General features: G+C 37.4%; 1 protein-coding gene across 1 annotated transcript in view; it reads left to right on the top strand.

The window, feature by feature from the left end:
- The first annotated feature begins 702 nt into the window (after positions 1-702).
- Positions 703-26,810, top strand: part of myom2b (myomesin 2b) — a 58,150-nt gene continuing 32,042 nt past the window's right edge. Inside the window, exons 1-16 of the mRNA XM_079635930.1 lie at positions 703-825; positions 1,840-1,943; positions 2,735-2,792; positions 3,027-3,181; positions 3,427-3,513; positions 5,278-5,366; positions 6,405-6,455; positions 6,550-6,714; positions 7,784-7,945; positions 8,131-8,272; positions 12,253-12,452; positions 12,542-12,595; positions 13,324-13,451; positions 14,682-14,865; positions 15,140-15,314; positions 18,258-18,379. Coding sequence (XP_079492056.1) covers positions 1,858-1,943; positions 2,735-2,792; positions 3,027-3,181; positions 3,427-3,513; positions 5,278-5,366; positions 6,405-6,455; positions 6,550-6,714; positions 7,784-7,945; positions 8,131-8,272; positions 12,253-12,452; positions 12,542-12,595; positions 13,324-13,451; positions 14,682-14,865; positions 15,140-15,314; positions 18,258-18,379 — 1,858 coding nt within the window. The 5' untranslated portion in view covers positions 703-825; positions 1,840-1,857. The remainder of the gene's footprint in view (positions 826-1,839; positions 1,944-2,734; positions 2,793-3,026; positions 3,182-3,426; positions 3,514-5,277; positions 5,367-6,404; positions 6,456-6,549; positions 6,715-7,783; positions 7,946-8,130; positions 8,273-12,252; positions 12,453-12,541; positions 12,596-13,323; positions 13,452-14,681; positions 14,866-15,139; positions 15,315-18,257; positions 18,380-26,810) is intronic.

Here is a 26,810-nt window from a genome sequence, read left to right as displayed (position 1 = left end):
CTATAGGTATGTCTCAAATCTCTCAACAACCAGGCAGGGAGTCTCTAATGCCATTTTGTTGTTGCTGCAAAATCAAACAACTGGGAAAATATGGGGATATCCCGTATGGGGATATCTATTAGTAAAATAAATAAATAAAATGTTTTACCCTCACCTGTGCCGTGCGTGCCTTATTCTGAAATCCCCCATTTTTAATAATTTACTAATTAAATAGGTACAATTTGTCATTAGGAGGCCTATTTTTGCTGTAGCCTACAACAAAATATTTACGTAAATTACCCTATTTATGTATTTTTTATTTTGAGCTCCCACCCATCAATATTAAAAAGTTAGGCCTATATTTGTGTAATACCGTTTGATGCCGCTAGTGGCCTAGTAGGCTACAGAGCAAGCTAGATCTATCGTACGTAACGTTACATCACAAAATTGTTGAGCAATAAAAAAAACACATAAATTAAGTAGCTTTTTGCATGGTTTCGAGTGCATTTCGTCTTTTTAGCAATTGTGCTAATTCAGAGCAATTAATGTGTCTACTTTAATATGTTATTATGATTTCTGTTCGACTCACCTTAACTCTTGTTTTTTAAAAACCCATTCAGTATCCATGCAGCGTCAATTAAAAACGTCTGTCTGGTATCTTAATATCAGTGCGAAATGGTGTGGGAAGTTTGTGTAAATGCTATATATAGTCTAATGCCTCTCCATAAATGGGATGCGGGAGAGGCAGCATATTCGCATGGGTAATATTTTGCTTTTCATCAGCTGCTTTCATACAGGCGGTAGAGGCTCATCTACCTCCGCGTCGCGCTCTTGTATTCTCCCGGGGTGAGTATGTCTGGCCCCCTTATTTACACACTTATTAAATTATAAAGCAGAGTTGTCCTTGTAGAAACTGTAGGCTGGAGAAGACTTTTGAACTTTACCTTGGTTGGATATTGATCTATCTCATGATGTTGCTTGAGTGGGAGAGCACTTGACTTTGAAAGGATTCATAAAACGTTGGCAGTTAAAAACATTTTAAGTGCTTTGTGAATATGGGTGAATTAATAGCTGGACAAACTTTGACAGTTTTGTTTGTTTTTTGAAACAGTGTGTTGGTTGAAATGACCTTCAGAATAGGCTATTTATGAATGATTGTAGATGCATTATAATCCATTAACTTTTACATGCCAAAAATAGCTATGTTATTGAAAATTTTGCATTTTTGTAATGTTTGATATGCACCGTAGATGCTATTGGGCTATGTGGGGTTCATTTGTGAATGTGAGAACGTAATGTTGCATTTGAGTAAGCATGTTTGTTTGTTTTGTTTAATTATTTTTCTAAAGGAATGTGAGGAATGTGTTCTTGTTCTTTTTGGTTTTCTTGTTGAGATTGTCTTGCAATGTAGTTTATTTTTCCTTGTTAGAAGATACACGTTTATGAGAAGTGGTTATCTTTCCATATTTCAGTACATGATGTGCAATAATAGCATGTGTCTTCAGTATACACTATACAGTAGAAATTACGCTGGAATACTGTACCCATCTCCTTGGACTGTCCGATATCCCAACCCCCCAGACTCATCTAATTTTAAACTGCCATGATGTTTGTCTTCCCTGTGGCCCAAAGCTCCAGAACACCCCCTCCTCATCATCTCCACAAACAGTTCCACTTTCCTAACACCTAAGTCTAATCAGGAGTGTGTCACAACTTGTGTTTACTGCAACGCCGTGTCCCAAATATCTTTAAACACTGAAATCGGAAATTGAGGATAGGAATTTGTGCATCTACCAATGCATTTTGTTTTGTCCTGTGTGCAAAGACGGTGCATGTTTTTGTTCCCGCTTTGATTCATAGGTCCTTTGAGGTTGCAATATGGCTGCAGTTGTAACCAGACACAAGCATTTCGATCAAGAATACCTCAATACTGAGTCTAAATATGTTGTTCGAGAATACTCCAGGTAAGGTGAAAAATTACAACAGCTGACTCTTTCTTAGTCATGTTTTGTCACGCATCAACTTTTTATGATCCAACAGGCCATGGAATTGTTGAAAGCAAGTCACAGCTAATCATGATGCTCACAGCAATACTAAAACTAATTGTAATAAAATATAATTTATAACATAATAGCATTATCTGTTGAAGCTTTTCTAATAAACCGTATTACCAACATAGCTGAGCTATAACTGATACCGTCATGTCACACATTTTTTCCTCTGGGTAGTTGACATGAAATACTTTCGGGAAGTTGACATGGCCTGCAGTTTGACATGCTATACTCCATGTAAAAGTATTTTCTAATTATGCGTGCAGCTTATATGACCTCATATTGGTGAGAGAGAGACTACAGTCTACATTTGTCACTATGCAGGACCATTTAATATTAACTAAAAAATGAAAGTGATTAAAACTAGTGAAGACCTGAAAAGAGAGGAGGATTAGTTATAGGGCCTGATGTATGCACTTTCACTGGACTTTATCAGATGTAATGAAATTCAGATTTAAAAAAAAATATATATTCTAAGTGCATGTTTCTTTTGTTACTTGTTTCTTTCCACTGTAGACTGCGCTAAAATGTCTCGGTTGAAATGCATGAAATATGTATGTTTGAATGCATATCAAAATCAGTAAACTGATTAACCTGGGATGACATGAAGCATTACTGACCCACGGAGATTTTTTGACTTCTCTGATGAATCTGTGTCTTTCATGCTGTTTGACATTTTAATATACAAAAATGTGTGTTTTTAGCTCTGCGGCTGAAGAGGTGAAATATCAATACCAAACACAGAAGAGAATCCAGGGAGTGGTAAAGCCCTTTAAATAATCATTCCTTTCCTTTTAACAAACTTTTTTTTTTGCGGTTACTGTACTTTTATTTGTCAGTATGAATTTTAATGCATGTTGAAGACATTTGTTGTTAGCAGTAGTAAATCAGAGGTTAATGAAATATAACTGACTCTTTTTTTAGGACATATATTTTGTCATACATAGACTTTTTATGATCCAACAGGCCATGGCATGGTTTGTCTCTTTTCAATAGGTGGATAGGAAGATGCCTGAAAAATACATCCGTGAGGAATCCATGATCAGGGGCCCCAAGTTTTTGGTTAGACTGAGGTCCCACACAGTGTTTGAAAACAGTGCCATTAAACTTTTCTGCTCGGTGGAGGGATATCCCACCCCACACGTCAAATGGTGAGTTTCTTTTCACAAACAGGCCTGCCTTGCTTCCTGCACTAGCTCAGTGCGGTTGCCCTCACATATCGTCTGTGGTCATAACTTGTGAGTTTAAAGTTACAGGTCTATGTGGCCAGCTACAAGAAAGTGTTTCTTTGAATAAAGAAACATTTATTTTAATTGCGTCAAACACTTCATAATATTCACAATACATAATCTATCATAAGTAGATCTGTTGTTTTTAAATCACAAACATTTTCCAGGTTCAAGGATGATGTCATCTTGGACATTTCTTCTGGAAAGTACTTTGTGGAGAACAACGCTGGATTCCATGCCCTCACCATCCTCAAGTAAACTTTACTGTGTATTTTTTTGGATAGGGATGCAATGACAGAATGTGGTTTACTGATGATCTGTATTGAACAGAACGAGTGACAAACTTGAATGGGGACAAAATAAGTGACAAGACTCAGGTTGAGTGCTCATTACATTCTCACTTAGTTATCGGATGGCCACAGAAAGCAGGAAAACTTTTAGGAGATTTCCAAGTTATTAAACTTTCGAATAACTTTTGTAGGAATCTGAGGAAAAACATGTCCAGGTTGCATTTCTCCCGAAATAAATAAATACATTTGCATAGAACGTTTTAAATCCAGTAGGATGTTGCATTGTGACATTACTATCATGACCATTAAGTAAAATAAAAAAAAGTCGTAACTCTTTACAACAAGGTTCATTAGTTAACATTAGTTAATGTATTAACTAACATGAACTAACAATGAGCAATACATTTGTTACAGTATCTATTCATCTTTGTAAATGTTGGTTAATAAAAATAGAGCTGTTCATTGTTTGTTCATGTTAGTTCACAGTGCATTAACTAATGTTAGCAAATACAACCTTTGATTTTAATAATGTATTAGTAAATGTTGAAATTAATATGACTTTGAGATTAATAAATGCTGAAGAAGAATTGTTCATTCTTATTTCATGTTAACTAATGAACCTTATTGTAAAGTGTTACCAAAAATGTGGCTTATATATTTTTTTGTGCAATTCCTAGTGGTTATTCTAATTTGTTTTGCCTTTATGTAAATAATTATTGTAATAACAGTTTATAATAATTAAATTACATTAAGGTACAAGAAATACATAAATATTGTGAAAATAATCAACCATTTTTTACAGTAATAAAATATGCATAATTGTCATAATATTCTAAAACATTTGAATAATTCTGAAATATTCCTAATTGTTTCTTTATAAAATATTTTGTGGTGCCATTTGACCTCAAAGGATATGTTCTTAGATATTTCATGAGATTCACCCTCTAAAACACATTTAAATGTTACTAACAAGTGAATTTCCACAAAAGGAAGTCATGTCAATGGGATTGCATGAGAACTTTTCCAATTTAGTCCAGGGCTGCGCCGCCCACGTCTTGAGCTGCTGTCAGCTGTTCATGTCAAAGTGCTGAGTCTGGTGTCATCTGACACTCCGGCGCCTTACAGAGAGATGACTTTCACTGCTGTCACCCTGTCAGTCCCACAAAAACTCACCCTGGCCCTTGTGTCACTTTCCTGATGGCTTCTTGCATTCAGAGGCCAAATCTCACAGGTGAATCTTGGTGTTCCGCATTTCCTCTAAAATGACCAAACCTTTCACTTTTTGACAAACAGCCGTGCTTCTCAAGACCGCAGGGGCTAAGGGAACGTCTCTAATATAGTACGGTCACGCCGAAGGTCACATTACAGTCTTCTCATTTTCCCTTCCCTTGCGTCTCGTGTTTGCCATTCAAGCCTTAGAGGCTCCCGTGTTGAACACGTTTCGAAAGCAGGCGCTAGTCTACATTAGCATTTAGTTTGGAGCAATTATCCTCTTGACATTAGAGCATTAGTTAACTGCCAATTTATCCATCATGATGGGGAAGCACTTTATGTGCTTTCCAAATGTCAATTAGGAAATGACTGTGGCATATATCCAATCAAATAGCAATCATGTTGATTATTTATTGACTGATTAATTAGTGGAGTGGGTGAAGACAGTGTTGCGGTCCAGTCGTGTATTGATTGAAGTTGTAGACACCTGTGAATGAGTTATACATGTTTTTATAGGTGTGCAACTGATGACACTGCAATGTACGCGGCTGTAGCCTCAAACTCGCACGGACAGGCTTCCTCCCAGGCCTCCGTCATTGTGAAGAGTAAGCTTTTTTACTCCTGTTTTCTGGTATCTAAGCATCCTTACAATAAGATCAAATGTGCAGGAGAACAACAAGTCTAAAATTACAAATGTGTTTTTTACCCAAACGTAGACTATGTTCCCTTTCTTTAAAAAGTCAAAGTACTCTGGTAACACTTTACTGTTCCATCATTAATAAATAACTACGCAGGAACAAATGAATAACACACTATTAACATTCTAGTAACTACTATTAACTAACAAGTAACTCTGAATAACGAATTAATAAGTAATAGCGCTCAGTCGAATATGGTAGTTCACTATTAGCTAATCAGTTACACATTTTTTTTCATCCCTCCCAGTTAACTACCGGTACTATATACAGGTTCATAATTAACATGAATAATGCATAACTTATAATAAAAGGTAACGGTAACCCACTAGTAATGACTCAAGTGTTACTATATTCTTCTTAAGACACTGCTAATGATTTGGATCAGTATTCTAAAGTGAAACACATGATAACTACCTAATATTGACTGAAGTCAGTGTAAGCTTTTGAGATTTTTGTAAGATTTTGAATAGTTATTCCTTCCGACTTATTCCCATGATCTTCAATTTAGAATACTGATCCAAATAATTAGTAGTTCCTTTAGAAAGATGTAGTAACAGTTGAGTCATTACTATCCAAAACCTTACAAAAACCTATTAGTAGTTCCTTTAGAAGGACGCACTGTAGTAACACTCAGTAGTCTTCAGTGAGGTATGACAAATAGTAGTTACTGATTAGCTAATTGTGAACTACCACATTCGACTGAGCGCTATTACTTATCAATTCATTAATCAGTTTCTTGTTAGTTAATAGTAATGAGATGAAATGAAATGAAAGTGGCATTTATATTTTCATACAGTATGTACTACTGTACACCCAAAGCGCTTTACAATAGTAGTTACTAGAACGTTAATGGTGCGTTTCTCAGTTTTCCCTGTGTAGTTATTCATTATTGAAGGAACAGTATCTGAAGTGTTACCTATACTTCTGGTTGTGTCTGCTTTATAGGGTGCAAGGAGGAAGAGAAGTCCAGTCCTTATTCATGGATGCCTTACCAGTGTAAGTGGGAAAGCCTCCTTTCATTAAAGAGTGAATAACTGGGATGATTTAAAAACAAGTCATGAAAGAAAGGAACTGTTTTGTTGTTTCTCAGATGCCATTTTACCTGAAATCAAGTACACAAAGATTAACATCACCTTCACTGAGAAGTTTGACGTGACTTTTGGAAAAGAAGGCGAAAAGGCCACCTTGACCTGCAAGATGACCATTAACCCCAACCTTGCTAACCTGCAACCTGAGGCGCTGTGGTACCGAAATGGTAGGAAGTGGCCACCAAAGGTCACACCACTTTTTTTAACATATCTATTCAGTTTTTGTTAATAATAATTCATAGGTCCCTTTTTAAGCATGTCATTTTTGTGCACTGCAAAAATAATGACTGTTTTTAATTCCCAATTATTTACTGACTGACAAACACGTGCCATTGGTTGAGCCAGTCTTTTATGTTGTTTTATGTTTTATGCTGCTAGTGGCACAGAAATTACACACTTCGCCTATGGGCAACAGTGTGAATATTACAATAAAGTTAACATGCTTTTTATTTGACCATAATGTCTCCTATAAAGAAGCGGAATTTTTCATGCATTAAAACATTTTTAATGGTAGTAAAAAGCATGAAAGCCTTCACACAATGTCTTTAGTCTGTATTCAGAGGCCAATAAAATACAGAAGTGTTCAGTACATACCAAAACGGTTCACAGTGCAAAGACTTTGGATTGTGCACTTTTTGGGTTGCAAAAAAAAAGACAAAAAAAGGATTTGTATTTTGTATGATTTCACTTTTTGGACCTAAGCAAGCAACAGAGGAATGTGAGAGCATACATCTCACATTTTTGGCGCAGTTGTTGACATTGCTTTAAAAAATTTTAATAAAATGTGTTTAAGTAATTATTGCTATTTATTGTTATACTGATGAATTTTAATTCCTGCTTTTAATGATAGTTTTTTTTTAATGATGGTTAATGGTTATATTTTATTCTAGATACTGTGTTACTTCTTTAAATGCATAAATAATGAAATGTAGATTTTGGTGAAAGGCTGAATTATACTAAAACACTTTTTTTTGCTGAAATGTATATACTATAGCTATTTAACTGTCCTAATGACAACTGCAACTGATTCGTTGTGTCATTCGACCCGGTCAGATATTAATTTTCAAGTTGTTTTGTAGGTATTTGTTTTGCAGTTGAGTCATGTACTGAAGAAATAGCTTTTTATGTCTAGTTGTAGTTTATGACTCATTTCACTCCAATCTCATTATATTCTACAAGAGTAATAGTTTCATTTTCTCTCCTCTGATACACCATGCTGTTTTTTTGGCCCTCCAGAGCATCTCCTGAAAGAGTCGAAGTGGGTGAAAATGGAGTCTGGGGGAGGTGTTGCCAAGCTCACGCTTACTCAACTCGCTAAGGATGATGAGGGTCTTTACACCCTCCGCATGGTGACAAAGGGAGGTGATGCAGTCCACAGGGCTTACGTCTACGTTGATGGTAAAGAGTTATGAACTTTTCCAAGGCTTGATGGAAAATCTTATGTGATTCTATTGATGGCCTTTAAAGGTCCAGATTAGCATAATTCATCTCTGACAATCTCATATAGAACATACATCTGTTTTAGAGTGATTCCCCCTAGTGCATCAGTGATGTGTAGGAGTCATCATGTTTTGCCTTGACAGATGGTCCACCTCCAGTTCCTCAAGCTCCCGGAGCCCCAATGGACATCAAGATCCATGACGCTAATAGAGATTATGTCATCGTGTCCTGGAAACCTCCTAACACAACCACTGAGGGACCCATCATTGGATACTTTGTTGACAGGTGACTGCGCTGACTAAGGTGTCTGCCCTATGGGAGTTGTTTTATTGAATACATTTATTTAAAATATCTTGATACAGTGTCCTCAAAAGAGTTTTGGACGCTTTAAAAAGGTCTGAATGTTGTTGCATTAGATAAAATATTAAATATCTGCTAGATTTTTTTCCTCTGAGCTAATTTCTGAGCCAGTTGTTCAATGATTTTGAATCAACACAACATGGATCCACTAAACACTAGCTTAGTCACTGCAAAACATCTCGGTTATGAATGCAAACCTGGTTCCTTGTCTGAGAAGGGAACGAGACGCTGTGTCTGATGATGATATGGGAATTCCTCTGCGTGATTGTGTCTGAAGCACATGTAAAATCACTTATTGGTGGAACATTTAAAACGTGACACATGACTTCATAACAAGGAAGCTTTAAAGGGTACACGTACCAAACATCGTCAGTTTTTGCAATGTCGCTGGGCGGACACAAAAAAAATAAACCCGCTGGAAACTGCTGCACCACAAAACAAGCTGGTGGGGGTGACAGAATGTCTCCCTAAAGGCACCAAATTGGTATAGGCAATTTATATATACGAGATATTATATATGAGATATACCATCTCCCTGGACGGGGCCTGACCATAGACTGTAAAAAAATATGGACGTAGTGTCCATAGTGTCCGTAGTGGGATAACAGAAAATGGGCAAAGAGGCGGGGTGTGGGTGGAGCTGAGGAGCCTGGCTATCTGAAACCACGCCCACCTAGCTTGACCTGATCGAGTTAGCTCTGGCTTGGGAGCTAATGCTATATGCTACTGACAGTACCAAGTCTGCGACTGCACAGGGCCTCGCACTAAAGTGACAGTTGATGATGTAAAGCCAATTAAAATTTCCTGTTTTTGCCCTTCTAAATATTATACCATATTTTCTGGACTATAAGTCGCTCCGGAGCATCAGGCAAAAAATGCGTCACAAAAAGGCAAAAAAACATATATAAGTCGCATTTATTTAGACATTTATTTCACAAAATCCAAGACCAAGAACAGACATTTAATCTGGAAAGGCACACAGAACAATAGGCTGAATAGGTGTCCGGTATGTTAACGTAACACATTAACAGTTATTCAGCTACAATAGCATAAAGAACATATACCTGGGAGGCTGATTAGGCTAAACTAACATTAGCCAGCGAGTCCAACAAGCTCCCACGATCTCATTCCACAACACTGAATCCATTGAATTCTTCCTCGGTGTCGCTTCTGAACAACTCCGCCAACCAGAGCGCCCTCTCGCGGCTGTAGACGGTAATGTTTTCTCTTGGTTCATCTCAGTCAGTATGAATTAGTTTTGATATATAAGTCGCACCTGACTATAAGTCGCAGGACCAGCCAAACTATGAAAAAAAGTGTGACTTATAGTCCGGAAAATACGGTAATAGTTAAAAGACATGGCTACAAGTGAGACTGTGTATCGTGATTCTGTACTATTCTGCTAGTTGAAAATGTATTATGCAGTAACTTAATATTACTCTAAGAGAGTGTGTGACAGTGATTTATGTGCATACATGTCAGTCACTCTTTTTTTTACAGTCTATGGCCCGTCAGCGCGGCATCGCTCGTCAAGTTCGTAGAGAGCTTATTCAATCCATTTTAAATTCTGATTTTGCCTTCCTCTCAAATAGGTTAAACCATAGATATATTACCTACAGTAGCAACGAAAAGCAACGAAATTGTCAGACATCCATTAGTGCATGTTCACAGAGGAATACAACTGAAATACAGCGCTGGTTGTTCTCTCGAACGATACTTGACGACAACGACGGAATCCAAAGGCGTGGGCGAAGTAATGGGTGCATTAAATGGTATGAAATAATCCCGAAAAAAAAGCACAAACACTGCAGAGATGGCAAGTTCAGCAGCTAAAATTTGCTGAGGTGAAGTGACGGCTAACAGCAGACAAACGGCTAGCATTGACATCAGCGGCAATCCATCTGCCACTCAAGTGGCCATGCCCTTAATTATGCAGAACTTCAAGGCTTAGTATAATTTAAATGGATGAGTTATATATTAAAAAAAAATCACCCCTCTCACAGTTGTCATGAAGGGCAAAATTAGCTGTATAGACCAAAACCACTTTTTGCTCCAGGCTGTAAACATGTTTTTTCTGCTGTAAAGTTGGGCATTTTAACATGAGGGAGATACTTGACTCACTTTTGCAGCCAGCCTCAAGCAGCCAGTCAATGAATTACCATTTAATTCACTTCTGTGTTGGTTTCAAGAGAGAGACAGGGAGGTTGCCGCTTGGCCCTGGCATCAGGGCCTCTTAGCCGAAGCCGGTCCTCAGTTCCGCCCGCGGCCCGCCCCACAAAGACATTGGCTTAGAGAGCCATCCAGAGACCCATTCTTTTTGAGGGGGAGCTCGAAGCAAAACTCTGTTCTTGCTGTTGCCGATGTGAGTAGCTAGTAGATGGCTGGGGCTGCTCCCGCCCGGCGAGGGAAGAATCTCTGGAATGCTGCCACCTGCTTTTTTTTGCCTCCTAAAACCTCTCGACGACTGCATCAATGAAGAGACCAGGAGGGGAAAGCAGGCGTCCAGCAAAAAGGATGTCCTTTTCTTTTATATCAGATCAATTTAACAATAAATGCCTCTCCATAGCCACCAGGGCTGCCATAGACCAGCTAATAGCTGGGGCTGTCTCCTTGGTGGCCCGGAGGGTCAAGTCCGTGGCCAGCTCATTAATGGTAACACATTAATGGTGTTTGGGCCTACCCCCTCGGCATCATCTGTGTGTGTATCCCCTCCCGTAATGAAACGCGGGCAAATTAGGGTTTTTATGGAATGTTATACGTTGTTGTTGTAAACAAAAGTAAAAGAGTGATAAACATTCATTGTATTTTACTGTGAAATGAGAGTTCCGTGTCTTCATTAAAATCAACACATTAATGATTTATCCCACCCGCAATTAATTGGAATGTAATTTTTTAGTACTTGGCAGTGTCTGCTGATATATAGTAACCGTGATCCGTGCATCAGGACTGGGGTTATACAAAGCAAGCTGACAGCACTGACTAGAAACTAAGCCGACTGACGCTCAAAAACGGCCCAACATTGCTGGATGGTCGACTGTTGGCTTGGTGTTTTTGCTTCAGATATCTAACTAATTAAAATACCTGATTCAACTCATCAACTTCTTAGTACATTGAATAGGGTGTCACAATATATTGACCTGCGTTCTGTAATATGTAATACTTTACCCTTTAAAGTATTACACACATAAAACAGATTAGATAAATAAAATTGACTAAAATGAAATACTTTACCCTTTAAAGTATTACACACATAAAACAGATTAGATAAATAAAATGGACTAAAATGACTAAGACAACATGTTTATTTATCTATTTAAACTCTAATTTAAATAAAATCAGTATAATATATAAAGCGGTTTTTGAGGGAGATATCAAAACCATTCTGGGATGTGGGTCCTAGTTGAGAAACACTGGTAGTGTGCTCGCGGTTTCTGTAAAATAAATTTACCTTGGTTTGATATTCTGTTGTCTAAGACAAATACATTCATACTTTTTAAAGTGTGCTTTAAGTGTTATATTGAATTGAAGTAGCTTAATTGTAGGTTCTCTGTAATACAAAAGAAAGTCCCTTCCTCAAAGTTGCTTATACAAATACATATTTTTGTCTGGAACATGTGTTATTTTGCATATGCTAGTACAGACTGTGATTAGTTTGTTCCCTGTCACTTTGAACTGCACTAGTATCGAGCTGAAATTTACTTTTGTCGGACGGTAATCAGACTAAGTGATGCATGGATCGGTAATTATGTATGAATGCTCTTTAGCTCAAATCATCTCCTCAGAATGTAAAAGTGGGTTGTAATTTTCAGTCTTTCAGAATAATGTGGAAGTAATGATAGGGAAATCTTGTTTACTCTCCATATTTGTTGTTTTTCATGTTTTTTTCTTTTACTCTTGTTGGGTAGATGTGAAGTTGGAACAGAGAACTGGGTGCAGTGTAACGACTCCCCTATTAAGATCTGCAAATATCCCGTGCAGGGTCTGTTTGAGGGACACTCTTATTACTTTCGTGTGCGTGCCATCAACTCGCGTGGCATTGGCAGACCCTCCAGAGTATCTGAGCCCATTGCCGCTCTGGACCCCACAGAGTTTGAGAGACTTCATAGTAAGCAAAAAAAGTCCTCATGCGGTTTTGTTTATTTACTCGATTTTGTGCCAATAATGCTCCTTATGTACTGGTGTTTGTTTCAACAGCCACACAACTTGGTGGGAGACTTGACGTTGTGACTTACTATGATGACCTTGAAGGTACTGTATAATCCTGGTTTATTTACTGAACATTTTGGAAAATTTTAAAGTGTGATTTGTATGTCTATTAAAGCCATGGAAATGTATCGATTAAAATAATGGAACCCTCATGGAAATTTCAATAACATTTTAATAATAGTTCATTCTTTCATTTGGAACGACCCAACTAAGAAAATGTCCCTGTACCTCAGTACCCTTCAAGTGCTCAAAAATGGCATCCATACTGCATCCTTAAATATTGTGTGGCGGAACTGCCTTAAGATATCGTTCCGTTTGTTCACTCAGTCACTCTGCCTTTGCATATGTAATCTGTAATAGATGACAACAGCTGTCACTTTGTGCTTTCCCCCTTATTCTTTTCATGGTTTTCGCTTTCAAAATTAGCAATAATTATCCAGCCCATAATTGGTTCTCTTCTGAGAGATACTGATTAGTTTTTGATGAGAATTCCATCAGGAAGAGAACGTACAAACATCTGTGGTTCTTTTTCAAGTTGAAATGAACACATCAACCAGTGTCACCCATGTGCATAGTAGATAAGTGTATGTGTGTATAGATAACAGTGTCAGCAGCAGCAGCAAAGATGATATGTATATCAGTCCATAATATTAAAGTTGCTTTTAAAGCTAGTGAAAATGGTGGGATATTTCCTAGTGTGTGTGTGTATTGGTGTGTGTCTATGTGTTCAGGGTAGAACAGTAATTCTGTTTGATGTGGTTTGCCTGCAGCTGAGGGAAAAGCTCCAGGACCTCCCTCTAAAGTCTGCACTTCAGAGACGGACCGAACATATGTTGTGCTCAGTTGGGTCCCTCCAGTCTACCATAGCAAAGCCCCCATGTGGTATTACATTGAGAAGGTTAGTTTCAGCTCACTGCCAGACCATAACCCAGCCGAATAGTCACAAACTTTATTTCAGCAGTTTGGTTATGAATATGGAGTTCACAGTTATTAGTTTCAGATTCTCTTCCTTCAAAAAATAAATGAGTCAATATACTCATTGTGTCACTGTCATGGACTATTATTGTTATATTCCTTTAGTTCCTGTTTCCCCGCTCTGTTTAGTTTTGTTTTTTTTGGTTACTGATTATGTCTTCATTTGTTCCTATGGCTATGTGTGATTTGCTCCTGTCTGTCATGATGTTCGTCTGGTATTTATACTCCCTGTAATGTTCACTTCTGTGTCGGCTCTCGTTTATCATTTAAGTGGTTTGCGTTTATTTCTACGTGAGTTCCTGTGTTTGTTGGTTTAAAATAAAGACTCTTCACTTGTATCTTCGTGTGTGCTTACCATAACACATAACACACTGTAAATTTAGAATTATTTTATTCACGGGACCGGACACCAGTTATCTTGCCAAGAAAAAGAAGAGAAACATGGAAACACAGAGACCTGGCATGAGAGAGATAGAATAATGGGGAATAGAGAAATTTAGAATGAAGACCTCCTCTCATGTAGCCTTATTCTAATATGCCTGAGTTTCTCTCTGTCTGACACATGACACGTTTAAATAATAAATCTCTTGGCAAAATATCAGGTGTAGCTTCCGTGATTCAACAATTATGGGGAAGCATGATTTTTAGAATCTACAACTGAATTTAGAATTTAGAATCTGAGAAATGTTGAGTTCACATTGGGAACTCCGACTTGTGATTGTAGACTTTGATATCGTGGCAACAATTGTCAATAATTTGCTCTATTGCTCTATTTAATCTCATTACTTTCTACACTATAAAAAAATATTTTCATGATTTGTTATCACAGCTTTTTATCTTTTGTCAAATCAACTTCGATAACTAATGTGTGAAGATAACATACTATTTTGAGTTTCTGTTTATTAAACCATTCTTCTTCATTGTATTAACTCAAATTTTTTATTACCACGAACTCAAAATTTTAAGGCAACAAGGTAACTTGCTTTTTTAAGTTAAACCAACATTTTTTTTTTTTTTACAGTGAGTATTTGCGATTTAAAAAAAAAAAAACCTAAAAGTTTCACAGTAAGGAACACAGCAGTCATTTCACCATCTCATTTTACAATACATATTCGTGTAATAGTGTGTTTTTATTGGCTTTGGTCTCATACAGCTTCAAGTCGGAGCAGGATCGTGGCAGAGAGTGAGCACTAAAGTACCCATCAGATCTCCTCGCTATGCCGTCTTCGACCTGTCCGAGGGAAAGGACTATCTCTTCCGTGTGCTATCCGCTAACATGTACGGTATCAGCGATGCTTCCGAGCCTACCGATACCATAACAACACTTCAACTGAAGGGTAAATGCTCTAAATCCAGCATGTCAAAGGCCACCACACCACTGATGTACTTAGTAAAGATATTGAAATGTTGAAACTGTTGCATATGAAATGGAATATAGATCCATTGTGTAGAAGTTTGGTCAGGCTGTGACTTTGATGTCGGTATTAAGGCAGTGAGGAACTTTTATCTGCCTTTCTGTAGTGGAACTAATTAATGCATGATAGGTCATTAAGGGATTGATTGGGCTGGTTGGTGAAGTCACCCCTGAAATTAAGCTCTGTGTTCATTCAGGTGTTCCCTCAGCTCCTGGACAAGTCGTTGCAACCAGGGAGACAGACAGCTCTGTTCTAATTCAGTGGGCACCTCCAAAAGATCCCAATAACCTGATTGGATATTACATTGATTCTTGCGTGAAAGGATCTAAGGACTGGACCTCAGCCAATCACAAGCCCCATAAGCAGACCAAGTATGTGCTCAGTCAAGGTGAAGTTATTTGAGGCAAATTCCATGAATAGAGACAATAGGGTCTGAAACTAAATAGATACTAAATAATAGAAAATATTAAAATAAATACAATTAGGGTAACACTTTATTTTGATAGTCCACTTTAGACATTCTACTAACTATAAGTAACTTTGCAGCTACATGTCAACTAACTGCCATTAGATTATTAGTAGACTGTGTGCTTAATATCTGCTAACACTTTATTTTGATGGTCCCTGAACAGACATTCTACTGACTATAAGTAACTTGGCAACTACAAGTCAACTTATTTTACTTACGCGAACCCTAACACCTAACCATAACCTAACAGTCTACTGACAGATTACTACACTCTACTAATTCTAATCTAATGAGAGTTAGTTAACATGTAGTTGCAAAGTTACTTATAGTTAGTAAAATGTCTAAAGTGGACTATCGAAATAAAGTGGAACCCCAAATGGGTAACCTCAGTAACATTATCTCATTACCTCAGCCAATCACAAGGCATGAAAAATAAAGCATATACTGTCAAACACTTGCTGAACTAGGAACGCCATTGGTTTTAATAACTTGCCTCATGTTTCTCTTATATGGTCATTCAGCAAACTGACTATTGTATTGAGACAAAAAACATTGAGCCATTCAAATTTTTAAAATGCAACATTTACTATTCATCAGCATTTAGCTCACATGAACATTAATCTCTACGACGGTAACTTTAAATATCATTATTATATAACAATTTTTTAAATTATATTTACACACATATTTAATTCATTAATGTATTACTCAAAACAGAACTTTAAACATTATTATATTTATGAATGACAATTAAAAACATCCCAAAAGTGCAACCAAACCTTGTATAGACCTACCTCATTAAATATTAAAATACAACAGCTAATAGCTCCAGCAGAAGACCTTTCAATATGTTTATATTTGTGTTAGAAGTACCAGTTATCTTTATTAGATTTACAATGTGCAATTTGGGTGTAGCATGATGAATAGATACAAGTAATACAAGACATGCTGTAAGTTAAAAGTGTGTCCGTGAAAACAAAATGCCCTCCCATTTCTAAATGTTCTGGTGATGGCCCTGGGTATGGGTCAGGTTAGGTGCTCAACATTTAAATACTGTAATGTAACTAAAATTATTATAGTTCTTCAAATTTAAAGTCATACCATACAATATATGTCATAATAATACAATTATACCCTAACATAATTTCATGATAACAACATTCTCATTCCCTATCTGTGTGTTAATGCCAAATATGTATGTTTTGAAAGCAACGGAGTTCCTAGTTTGTCAATATAGTAATGCCTAGGGGTACCTTTAGCATATCAATAGTTATGGGTCTGGCGTCTGATCATCCTCCAGTTTTTGAGAAAGGATTGTGATGAATTGATTTGAGGCTCTTCACACAAATAGGGTACAAAAGCATCTGAAACCTCTGAACTCTCAAAACAATTTTTAGCATTTCATGATACTTAATGTAACCGTTTTATAAAACAAGCAGCTCTGGAAAAAACTAAGAGACCACTTTGAACATTTTTGTGTTATTCTATAAACTATTAACAACATTTCTTCCAAATTTCATTAGAGCATTTATTTGTAGAAAATGACAACTGGTTAAAATAACAAAAAAATATGCAATGTTTTCAAACCTTGAATAATGCAAAGAAAACAAACAAAACGATACAGTTGTTTTAACTTCAGAAGAGTTAAGAAATCAATATTTGGTGGAATAACCCTGATTTCCTATCACAGCTTTCATGCGTGTTGGCATGCTCTCTACCAATCAGTCACATGCTTGTTTGGTGAGTTTATGCCACTCCTGGCACACAAATTCAAGCAGTTCACCTTGAAACTGTTTCATTACACTCTATTGTGTTTTTAAGGAGGAAACATACTCCATTTATGTTTTTATCATCATTCTGAATGATCCAGATGTAGTCTTTGACAAAACTGTGATTTTTCTCTGCTTTTTCCTTAAAATGTTGCTTTTTTTTATTAGGTTTATCAAGTGTTGATAAAAAAAGAATGTTAATTTCAACATTTACTTATACATTATTAAAATCAAATGTTGTATCTGTTAACATTAGCACTAGTGCATTAGTTAATGCATTGTGAACTAACATGAACAAACAATGAGCAGCTGGATTTTTATTAACTAACATTAATAAATACTGTAACAAATGAGACCTTATTGTAAAGTGTTACCAATTAGTTTAGTTTATTTTGTCATTTTTATTTTTATAAAATTGTAATTATCAATTTTGAAATTATTTTTGAGAGTCTGAACTGGATTTCAGATGTATTTGTACCCTATTTCTGTGAAGAGCCTCAAATTTCATCACAATCCTTTCAATTCCTGATCAGACAACATGTCCATCACTATTAATAAGCTGAAGGTATCTATCTATCTATCTATCTATCTATCTATCTATCTATCTATCTATCTATCTATCTATCTATCTATCTATCTATCTATCTATCTATCTATCTATCTATCTATCTATCTATCTATCTATCTATCTATCTATCTATCTATCTATCTATCTATCTATCATCTATACTTTTATATGCATTTTATGTTTTGCTATTACGGTACTAACATTTGTAGATTTTTAACTAACTTAACTTTTCATTTGTGCCTCTTATGCTTATAAATAAGTCATGGGACACCAGGGTAACTCCGATTCATGGAGAGTGCCCTAAAGTGCATGACAGTGAATATGGTAATTGAAACCAAATGAAAATGTGACTGCACATTAAAACACAAAAACAACTGAAATGCCAAAAAGCTTGTATCAGGATTTTGTGTTGCTGACATGTTTCTTTTGAAAAATGTTATTCCCTGGTAAGGATAAATAACGGAATAGAAACTTCCTCTTTCACTACCTCATTCCTGTGTTCTCGCAGGTTTGTTGTACATGGACTGACCACCGGTGAGACGTATGTCTTCCGCGTACAAGCCATCAACGAGCTGGGCCTCAGCGATGAATCCCAGGAATCGGCTCCTCTTTCTGTGAGAGCTGCTCTCAGTAAGTTTGGCTCTCATGGCCCAATCTCCTTTACATTCCATCAAGAAGCCAACTCCAATTTATTTTGAACCTTTTCCAAACACACTCAAAAGCTGTTTCTCAGCAGTAGGTGTTTGTTATTTATCTTTATTCATAGGCAGTGCTTAGGAAAGTTGCCACACAGTAACAACAGAAAATATTAATTTTACACGTCAAACGTTTTTTTTTAATATACAGTAGAGTTGAGCGGTGAAATGCATCAGCCAGTAGATTCTGCTATAGTGTTTATTAAAGCAATAAACCATTAGAGAATGTGTGTTACAGTGATTTTCACCATGATTAATGCACTGCAGACAACATTGTTAATTATAATGGAAGCGATTTAGTTTTTACAAAACACACCATGTGTAAACAAAGTGTAACTGTAAATTGCTTATTATTGCCGCTATTTTATAACTATTTTACAATATGAGACATATGATTCATTAGTTATGCATTATCTTTTCTTTTGGTTTGGATCCATCAAGTTACAAATAAAAAGAAAACAATCAGATGAATTATTTAATCAAGTCATACCTTTCCTTGATTTGCAAAATAAGATATGCAAAAGCATTTTATATTACTATATACTAGTATACATATTATGTGTGTTATATACAGTCACCATGATATAAAATTGTTCATGTTGTGAAATATATAGCCATCACACTATGAATAAATAAGATATGATCATACCCCAGTACACATTTGTATGCAAAGGGTTTTAAAAATCATTTCATTCCCCTCAAACCTCGCACCATTTGCTAAATTGGTTTAATAATTTATACCAAATGAGTCAGAATGTGTTCTTTTCTTCTTCCCTATCTCTGTGGGACACTTAGTCAACAAGTAGAAATGATTTCAGCCAGCAGACCATTAATTTTTTACAGATCTGGATGATTTGTAGAGCTGTTTGCTTTGTAACTCTTTAGCTTTAGCTAACAGAAATCCTCTGTTTGGACTCAGGGGGACCATTCCATACTCGGAGACTTCAAAAGATGAAAATAAAGATGAAACTTTTTGTCCTAAGAGTGCAGGCCTGTCTATAGTAAACAGCCAGTCAAAACGGTTAGAAAATTAAAGTTCTTTAGATTAAATTATTAGATGAAAGTATTTCTCAAAGTGTTTCAAACAAGCCTCTATGAAGTAGTATATCTTGTCTCATACCATTTAATATTGATACCTTGAGGAGAGTATATCGTCTATCTGGTGGTAAAAACAAACAAACAAAAAAACAGGCAAAACAACCCACCTAGTGTCACAATCAGGTTCAGATGAAGACGATGAAAAAGGTTCTTTAATAGAACAAACTCAGGTAATCAATAACAAGAAGGCACCATAACAACGTGTGATACACGACAAATACCAGACAACAACTGAATATAAAGGAGGAACTTAGGCCCTGTTTACACGAGAACGCTCGCGGGTGAAAACCAGGGTCCGAAATTAACTTTTTGGCTCACCTACCACGGGGACTGGTAGATGAAAAAATCCACCAGCCAAGCATATTTTTTACCGGCCAAAATAATAAAACAGCCTTTTGGTGTCATATACATTAATTTCAGTACATTTAATTGAGATAATAAGGTATTATGTTGAATACAAACATAAAAAAATTTAAATGTATAGTAAAAAAAAAAATCTATATATTAATTTAAACAGTATCTGAAGACAAACATTAACCTAATGTTACAGAGCCATAGGAAAGCATGGCGTTCCCTTGGAATTATAAGGTTCTATCTGACATTTTTGTCAAAATTGAGTTATTCACATATTCTTATTCTGTGACAACTTATTTACATTATGTGATGTTGTTTTTTAAGTTGTGTACATTTTGGAACTTTTTATTTAGAAAATAAAAAGGTTCTTTCTACACGGTCGAATGGAATGCAAAATATTTTAAGCTCAATATCTCAAAACCAGTCAGAATGCAGATAGAACCTTAAAATTCCAAGGGGACGATGGAGCTCTCAATGTCAGCATCAGCAGGCCTATTATTTTACTGTATTTACACAATTATTTTGATGTAAACCAAAAGCTTAACACAATCTGAGAAATAACCAATACTGGCCCACGTCTGCTAAATAGTCTTTAAAAACTACATACAAAAACACTAGTCTAGCTACAGGAGGAAAAACATTAAGGCGGGCGTACACGGTGCGATTTTTGCGTCATGTTATTTTTGTAGCTCTGAACAATCTGATTATCCCGGCAGCTAGGACATCCCACAATATTTGTGTCAACACAGAAAACATTTAATCACTGGATAGTTTTTTTTGTTTATTTAAAGTGTGGTTTATGTCAGCTGAATGTGCGGAACGCTTTTCATAGAAGGTGTTTTAGCACAATTCTTAGAGAGAGAGAGAGAGAGAGAGAGAGAGAGAGCGCAACCGGGGCTCGCTCTCTCTCTCTGCTCGTGCTTCAGTTAAACATGCGCCCTGTCACACGCGCAGCAGTTCGTCTACATTCGGCTACTCACCGATCAGATAAGACTATGGCGGGACAAACATTTTATTAAAAAAAATGTATTACGTTACTATTTTGGTATGAACCTTCACCGCCAGTGTGGCGAATAGCCTTTTGAGATTTACTCGCCAAACGGAAAATCTACCCGCATTTGGCGCTTGGCGGGTGTTAATTTCGGACCCTGGTGAAAACGTAAAAATATTTTATCGGATGTGCCTTTCGTTTATCATATATTTGATAGATAGTCTTCTTTTTAATTTTTAAAAAAAAATCAAAACGATTAGTCATTTTCTAAAAAAAAATCAAATATATATACTTTTTAACCACAAATGTCTTAAACATCCACGACATCACACATTACGTAATCACATTAGAAAGGTCAGGTGGTAACATGACATAGGCAGAAAATGTAGGGTAGGGCGAAAAACTCCATCTCATGTTCTCCTCCAACTTCAGAAACATCCAACATCGTTGTTTTACCTTTTATTGATTTTGTAAATTGCGTTTAACACGTGTCTTTGCACGTTTTCTTTGTAAACACTAAGGGCCCTATCTTACACCCGGCGCAATGCGGCGCAATGCAGCGCCAAGCGCGACGCAAGTGTTTTTTGCTAGTTTCAGTTACGCCCATGAGCTGCTGGTCTGAAAATGAGGTGTGTTCAAGCGCATTGTTGGCGCGTTGCTATTCTGAGGCAACAGAAATAGACTGCGCCATTGACCAACTGAAACCTGGTCTAAAGTCAATGGCGCAATATATATTTTTTTGTTATTTAAAGAGCGCGTTAGTATGTGCCCATTGGCGGGTCCACAACGCAACACAACACAACACTGCTTATTAAACACACAGGGACGCACAGCAGCACACAAACATGCCAAATATTTATAATAAAAGGATTACAATGTAAAAGATTATTATTGTGTACATAAAGATATGGTGGAATCCGGCCTGTCCCGTAGATGGTCTGCTTGCACACTTTTACCTCCTAGATCCGTTTGCGCCCTGGAGACGCATTCAGTCTTTCCACTATCAAATTCCGCCATGTAAATAGCGAAGCCGCCATGGCGCGAGCGCAACTGGCATTTAAAGGGAATGAGAGATGAGACTGTGATTGGTTTAACGCACATACATCACAAAACACACCCATTACTCATTAAGAGAATAGGGACATCCCTTTTAGACCATGCGCCTGCAGGGTTTTTCCTGGCTCAAAACAAGGCGGAGTGGTAAAATCCTGATCATGTATTTTAATAATGAGATAATTAAATGACTAAATTTTTTGTAGACAATCATATAGATTACTGTGTTTCCCACAGTATTTTTGTGTGTTGAGGTCGGTACCTCTAGGGGGGTTCGAAAATTTTGTATATTTACAAAATAAACTCATTAATCTGGTGCACTTTGAGTCTCCCGAATCTGCTTTTAAAAATAAATAATCCACCCGCCAACTGCCCAAACCTATGGTATTCTCTGATAATTTGGTAAATATCACACTGAAGTAGGCTGCTTTAAAAATAACATTTATTTAAAATAAAAGTTGTTGTTTTTTTGGCAAAATTACATTTCCTTAATAGCCTAAACAGAGGCTCCCTTCAAACTTAAATTGTCAATGTTGTCAATTACATCACTGTTGGAAAACACTCTTCAGAATAAGTTTTTTTACATTTTTCCCCTAATTTTATTAAATGTATGCTCCATCTTTCATTTCATATAACAGCGCAACTGTGTTACCGTCAGTATATTATTATCAACTAATAGGCTATCAATCGCCACTTACATTAAATAAAAAAAAATCATAATCATCCTTGCGTTTTCTGGGATTCCCTAGTTATTTTTTTTATTTTATTTTTTTTTATATTGAATTTTTTTTTAATCAGGGCATTTGTCTGGTTGGGCAAATAGCCTACAATTCTCTTTCACTTGTCCCTTAAAAAAAAAAAAAACACGTGTTGGCCATTGTCGAGCCCTGATATGTTTTCCTTGATTGGTTTTCCCTGAAGAGAATTACGTTGTTGAAAACGAAAGTAAAAGAGCGTTCATTACGTTTTACCGTGATGAGTGATCCGTGTCTTTATTAAACTCAACACATTATAATGATTTACCACCCTCGATTAATTGTAACGTTATGTTTTTATTACTTGCCCCGCCAACCCGCAGATTATGATCTGCGCAGCACTATCAGAAAACTATACGGTTTGAGAATGGACACAGGCCGGGAACCCAGAACTACAGAACCGTCACGGTGGAAAATGTGTATCTGAGCATCCGAGATATGTCGAGAGCCGGAGGCGGCACAAAATTTCACGGAGGCGGCCGCCTGATAATTCTCTATGCAGGAAAAACCCTGGCCTGGCGCACCGACCATTTATAAAATAGGGCCCTTGGTCTGTACTTTCACCTACGTCACGCGTGACCTTTCAGCGTGATTACGTAATGTGTGGCGCATCTCAGAGTTAGAGCAAGACGAGCATTTGTGGTTAAAAAGTATATATACATATACAGTATATGTATATATATTAGGGCTATCAAAGTTAACGCGTTAATAACGCAATGAAAATTGTTAATAACGCGTTAACGCAAAATCATATTAATGGCACTAATTTTTTTAACGTGTGATTAACGCAGCGCGTATTTTCTGTTTGACCCTTGGCCCAAGCTCTAGTTGGAGAAATGGAGATACACAGTGTTGCCAACTTAGCGACATTGCAGACCCCTTTAGCGTTTTTTTTTATTATTTTTTTTTTTTTTATGCCCAAACCTTATTTCGTTTCTGAGAATCGCTGGTACTGCTCTCCCAGCACACGCGCGCATCTCTCTCTCTCTCTCTCTCTCTCTCTCTCTCTCTCTCTCTCTCTCTCGCTCTCTCTCTCTCTCTCTCTCTCTCTCTCTCTCTCTCCCTCTCTCTCTCTCTCTCTGTGTCTCGCGCAGCAGAGAGGAGCAGCGCTTTAATTCAGTTAAACACAGATATTATGTTGCTTCTCTAATTTTACATGCAAGTATAGCCGAAATCACAGCACAGATATTGTCTTTATCTTATATATATTTGATTTCATCAGACGATGGCTCAATTATCAGGATTTTTGTGCAGATTAACATCTTGGAAGGGAGAGCTGGTTATGTTTAATGGGTCGCGCTTCAGTCACTATTTCATATTCATTCCATTGTTTGACAACAGATACAGTAAAATATTCCAATGAAAACAGTTTTATTGAGAATTTAGCTTCATCAAAATGGGCACAGAGAGAGACAAACTAATGTAATAATAAATAATAAATTTACATTAAGCATTTTCAGAAGAGCTGCCCTGTCATGCAAAAATCTAAACATGTTTGTTTTAGTAAATTGCTCAGTGCAAAGAAAGATAAGTAATGGGAACCTGGTATTTCTTTGTTCTTTTTTCATGTGTCTAATAGACATGAACAAGTTTTTTGAAAAACATCTATGACCTTTGAAACTAAATAAATCTATGGCTGGGTCCCATTTCGCCTACTTATACTACGAACTAAAAGTATGTACTCTTTTTGTGAAGAAAAAGTAGGCCTATATACTTTTGAGTGTGTAGCAAAAAAGTAGGCAAGCTTTGAGACATACTACTTCGTCATCTTTAACCGACAGATCTGTCGCGTGCATCCTGTCACTGTAAACTGCCCTGTCAATCATCTTGTCACAGTTAAAATCCTCCATTCAATCTAATTTAATTTCCTACCGTTTCGGAAAGAAATGTAGTAGCACGTAGCCTGGGAAAACCCAGACCACTCTCAGTTGTAACTGAGTAAGGGTCTGGCAAAGCTCCATAGACAATTCATTTCCACAGGGGCGTCACCAACGGACGTCGGATAGATCTAAAACCAATCAAAGCAATGAATGACATGACGTATGCAGAGCGACGGAGAAACATCTCGAGACTCTCAGCAATTCTCTGTTTGTGTTAACGAAAATGACAATTTTAAATCGCTTGAAACAGACGCGATAGCTGATTCGAACGAGTGATGTTGTGATGTTCCACGGCGGCATCCATCTTTGTAATGTACAAAATCTGCGTCACCGTCTCTTCTCTGTCGTCATCGTGTAAAGCCCGCCCCAACGTTTCTGATTGGTGCCGCGATTTCGACGGATTGGAAATGGGTTTCAATGGGCTCTTTGCCAGACCCACTTGCAGAGCAAATCTAAATTTGCCGGAAGTGGTCTGGGTTTTCCCAGGCTAAGTAGCACGTTCATCTGCCAGTCGCGGGTCTTTCATGCGGAGATTCTGCTGCAGATGCAATATAATGTGGACAACATTGATAATTAATCACTCAAACCCCTTTATCTAAACCTCTCTACATAACGCCGGACTCGCGCGTCCTCCATGTCTGTAGTTTTTTTTAAACACTTTTCACCCGTGTTTGTAGTTCTAACCGAATCCTCACCCAACGCGCGATCGGTTATGGGCAATATTAGCCATTAGAGTGTTCATCGATCTGCACTTCTGATTCTGACCGGAAATAGTAGACCATCCGGGTATCTTTGGAACACTTAGGGACCGTTCGGTATTTATGGAAGGGGCCACCGGAGGAAAATAGGGGAGGGTCATGCCTTTTTATTCTTTGTTGAGGGGAGGGTCATCCAACTTTTTTTAGTCTAGGGGGAGGGTCACCCAACTTTTGTAGCCTATTCATGAAAACAACAAACTTTCAAAGTGGCTTGTTTTGTGCATATTTTTCCATGTAGCTCTCTCAGTCTCGGTCCGCCCATAGCTAGCAGATGGGTCTGACCCAACAAAAATCAGACGCGAAAGATCAAGTCCAGTTTGGCGCTGTTTGACAGTGCGCGCGCGCTCAGAAAAAGTGCATCATGTCAGAACAGAACGCCAATGAAATGTTTACCACGAGCAAATAATATACTTTTGTGATTGCGAATCACAAGCAGTGTCCTGTGAGTGTGTCCTACGTCGATGTAGCCTACGTCGAGTTTGGGACTGAGGCGCCAGAACTGCAGCTGATAGAATGTGCGCTGTAGTGTGTGTGATAGCGATACCACATTTCTTCAAAAGCAGATCGTGGAGATATTAAATCATCCACGACCAAAAATTGTGATATCGCATAAGGACAAGTATAAAACAACTGTTAGGCTATCATGTCTGAAAACAAACACAAATAACGCGTGCTACATTAGGGCTGTTTACACAGGTCCTGCCACTTCATGCGTTTTCTCAGATCGGATAGAGCTCTGATTTATCAAAACGATTCCATTTACACCTGGTGTGGTCGCATAAATGCGTTTTTGCAAAACGGATTTAAATCCTATCTTCAATTCTTCAAATAGTTTGCACGTTGGCTCATCTGCAGTGATGCGTGTTGCAGTAGCGTCGTCATGTCTGGCTATAACATGACATAAAGCCTATAACACGCTCTCACGTTTATTTTTATTTTATTGCATTTTTTGGGAGGAGTAGCCTACAATTTACATATGTGGTTTCAACAACCAGATGCATTTACTCTTGTTCAGGTTTTTCTGGAATGTGGCCCAGACCTCCCCTGAAGTGGTTTGAGCGATCGGATTCAAATCCGTCTCGAATGCGTTTCGGAGGGCATTTATACCTGGTCTTTTCTAGGGCTGGGTACCGAGTCTCGATAGTTTTTAGGTATCGACCGAATTGCCTCGATACTATCGAGTATCGAAAAATGGCATGTTGTTCGGTTCCAGATTTCGATACCGCGCACATACTCATATGAGACGCGCGCGCACGCACAAACTCGACGCGCATACTTGTATGAGACGCGAGGAAACACACACAAACTCTCCGCGCACATATTATGAGACGCGAGCACACACACACAAACTCTCCGCGTACATATGAATATGAGACGCGAGCACACACACAAACTCTCCGCGTACATATTAATATGAGACGCGAGGACACACACATAATAGGCTACCTTAAAGAAAAGTCGATCAAAAGTGTGGGTA

Source organism: Phoxinus phoxinus (genome assembly GCF_949152265.1).
Source record: "Phoxinus phoxinus genome assembly, chromosome: 14".
Taxonomy (NCBI): Eukaryota; Metazoa; Chordata; class Actinopteri; order Cypriniformes; family Leuciscidae; genus Phoxinus; species Phoxinus phoxinus.
The sequence above is the reverse complement of the archived record's forward strand: the minus strand, read 5'-3'. Positions and strand labels throughout refer to the sequence as shown.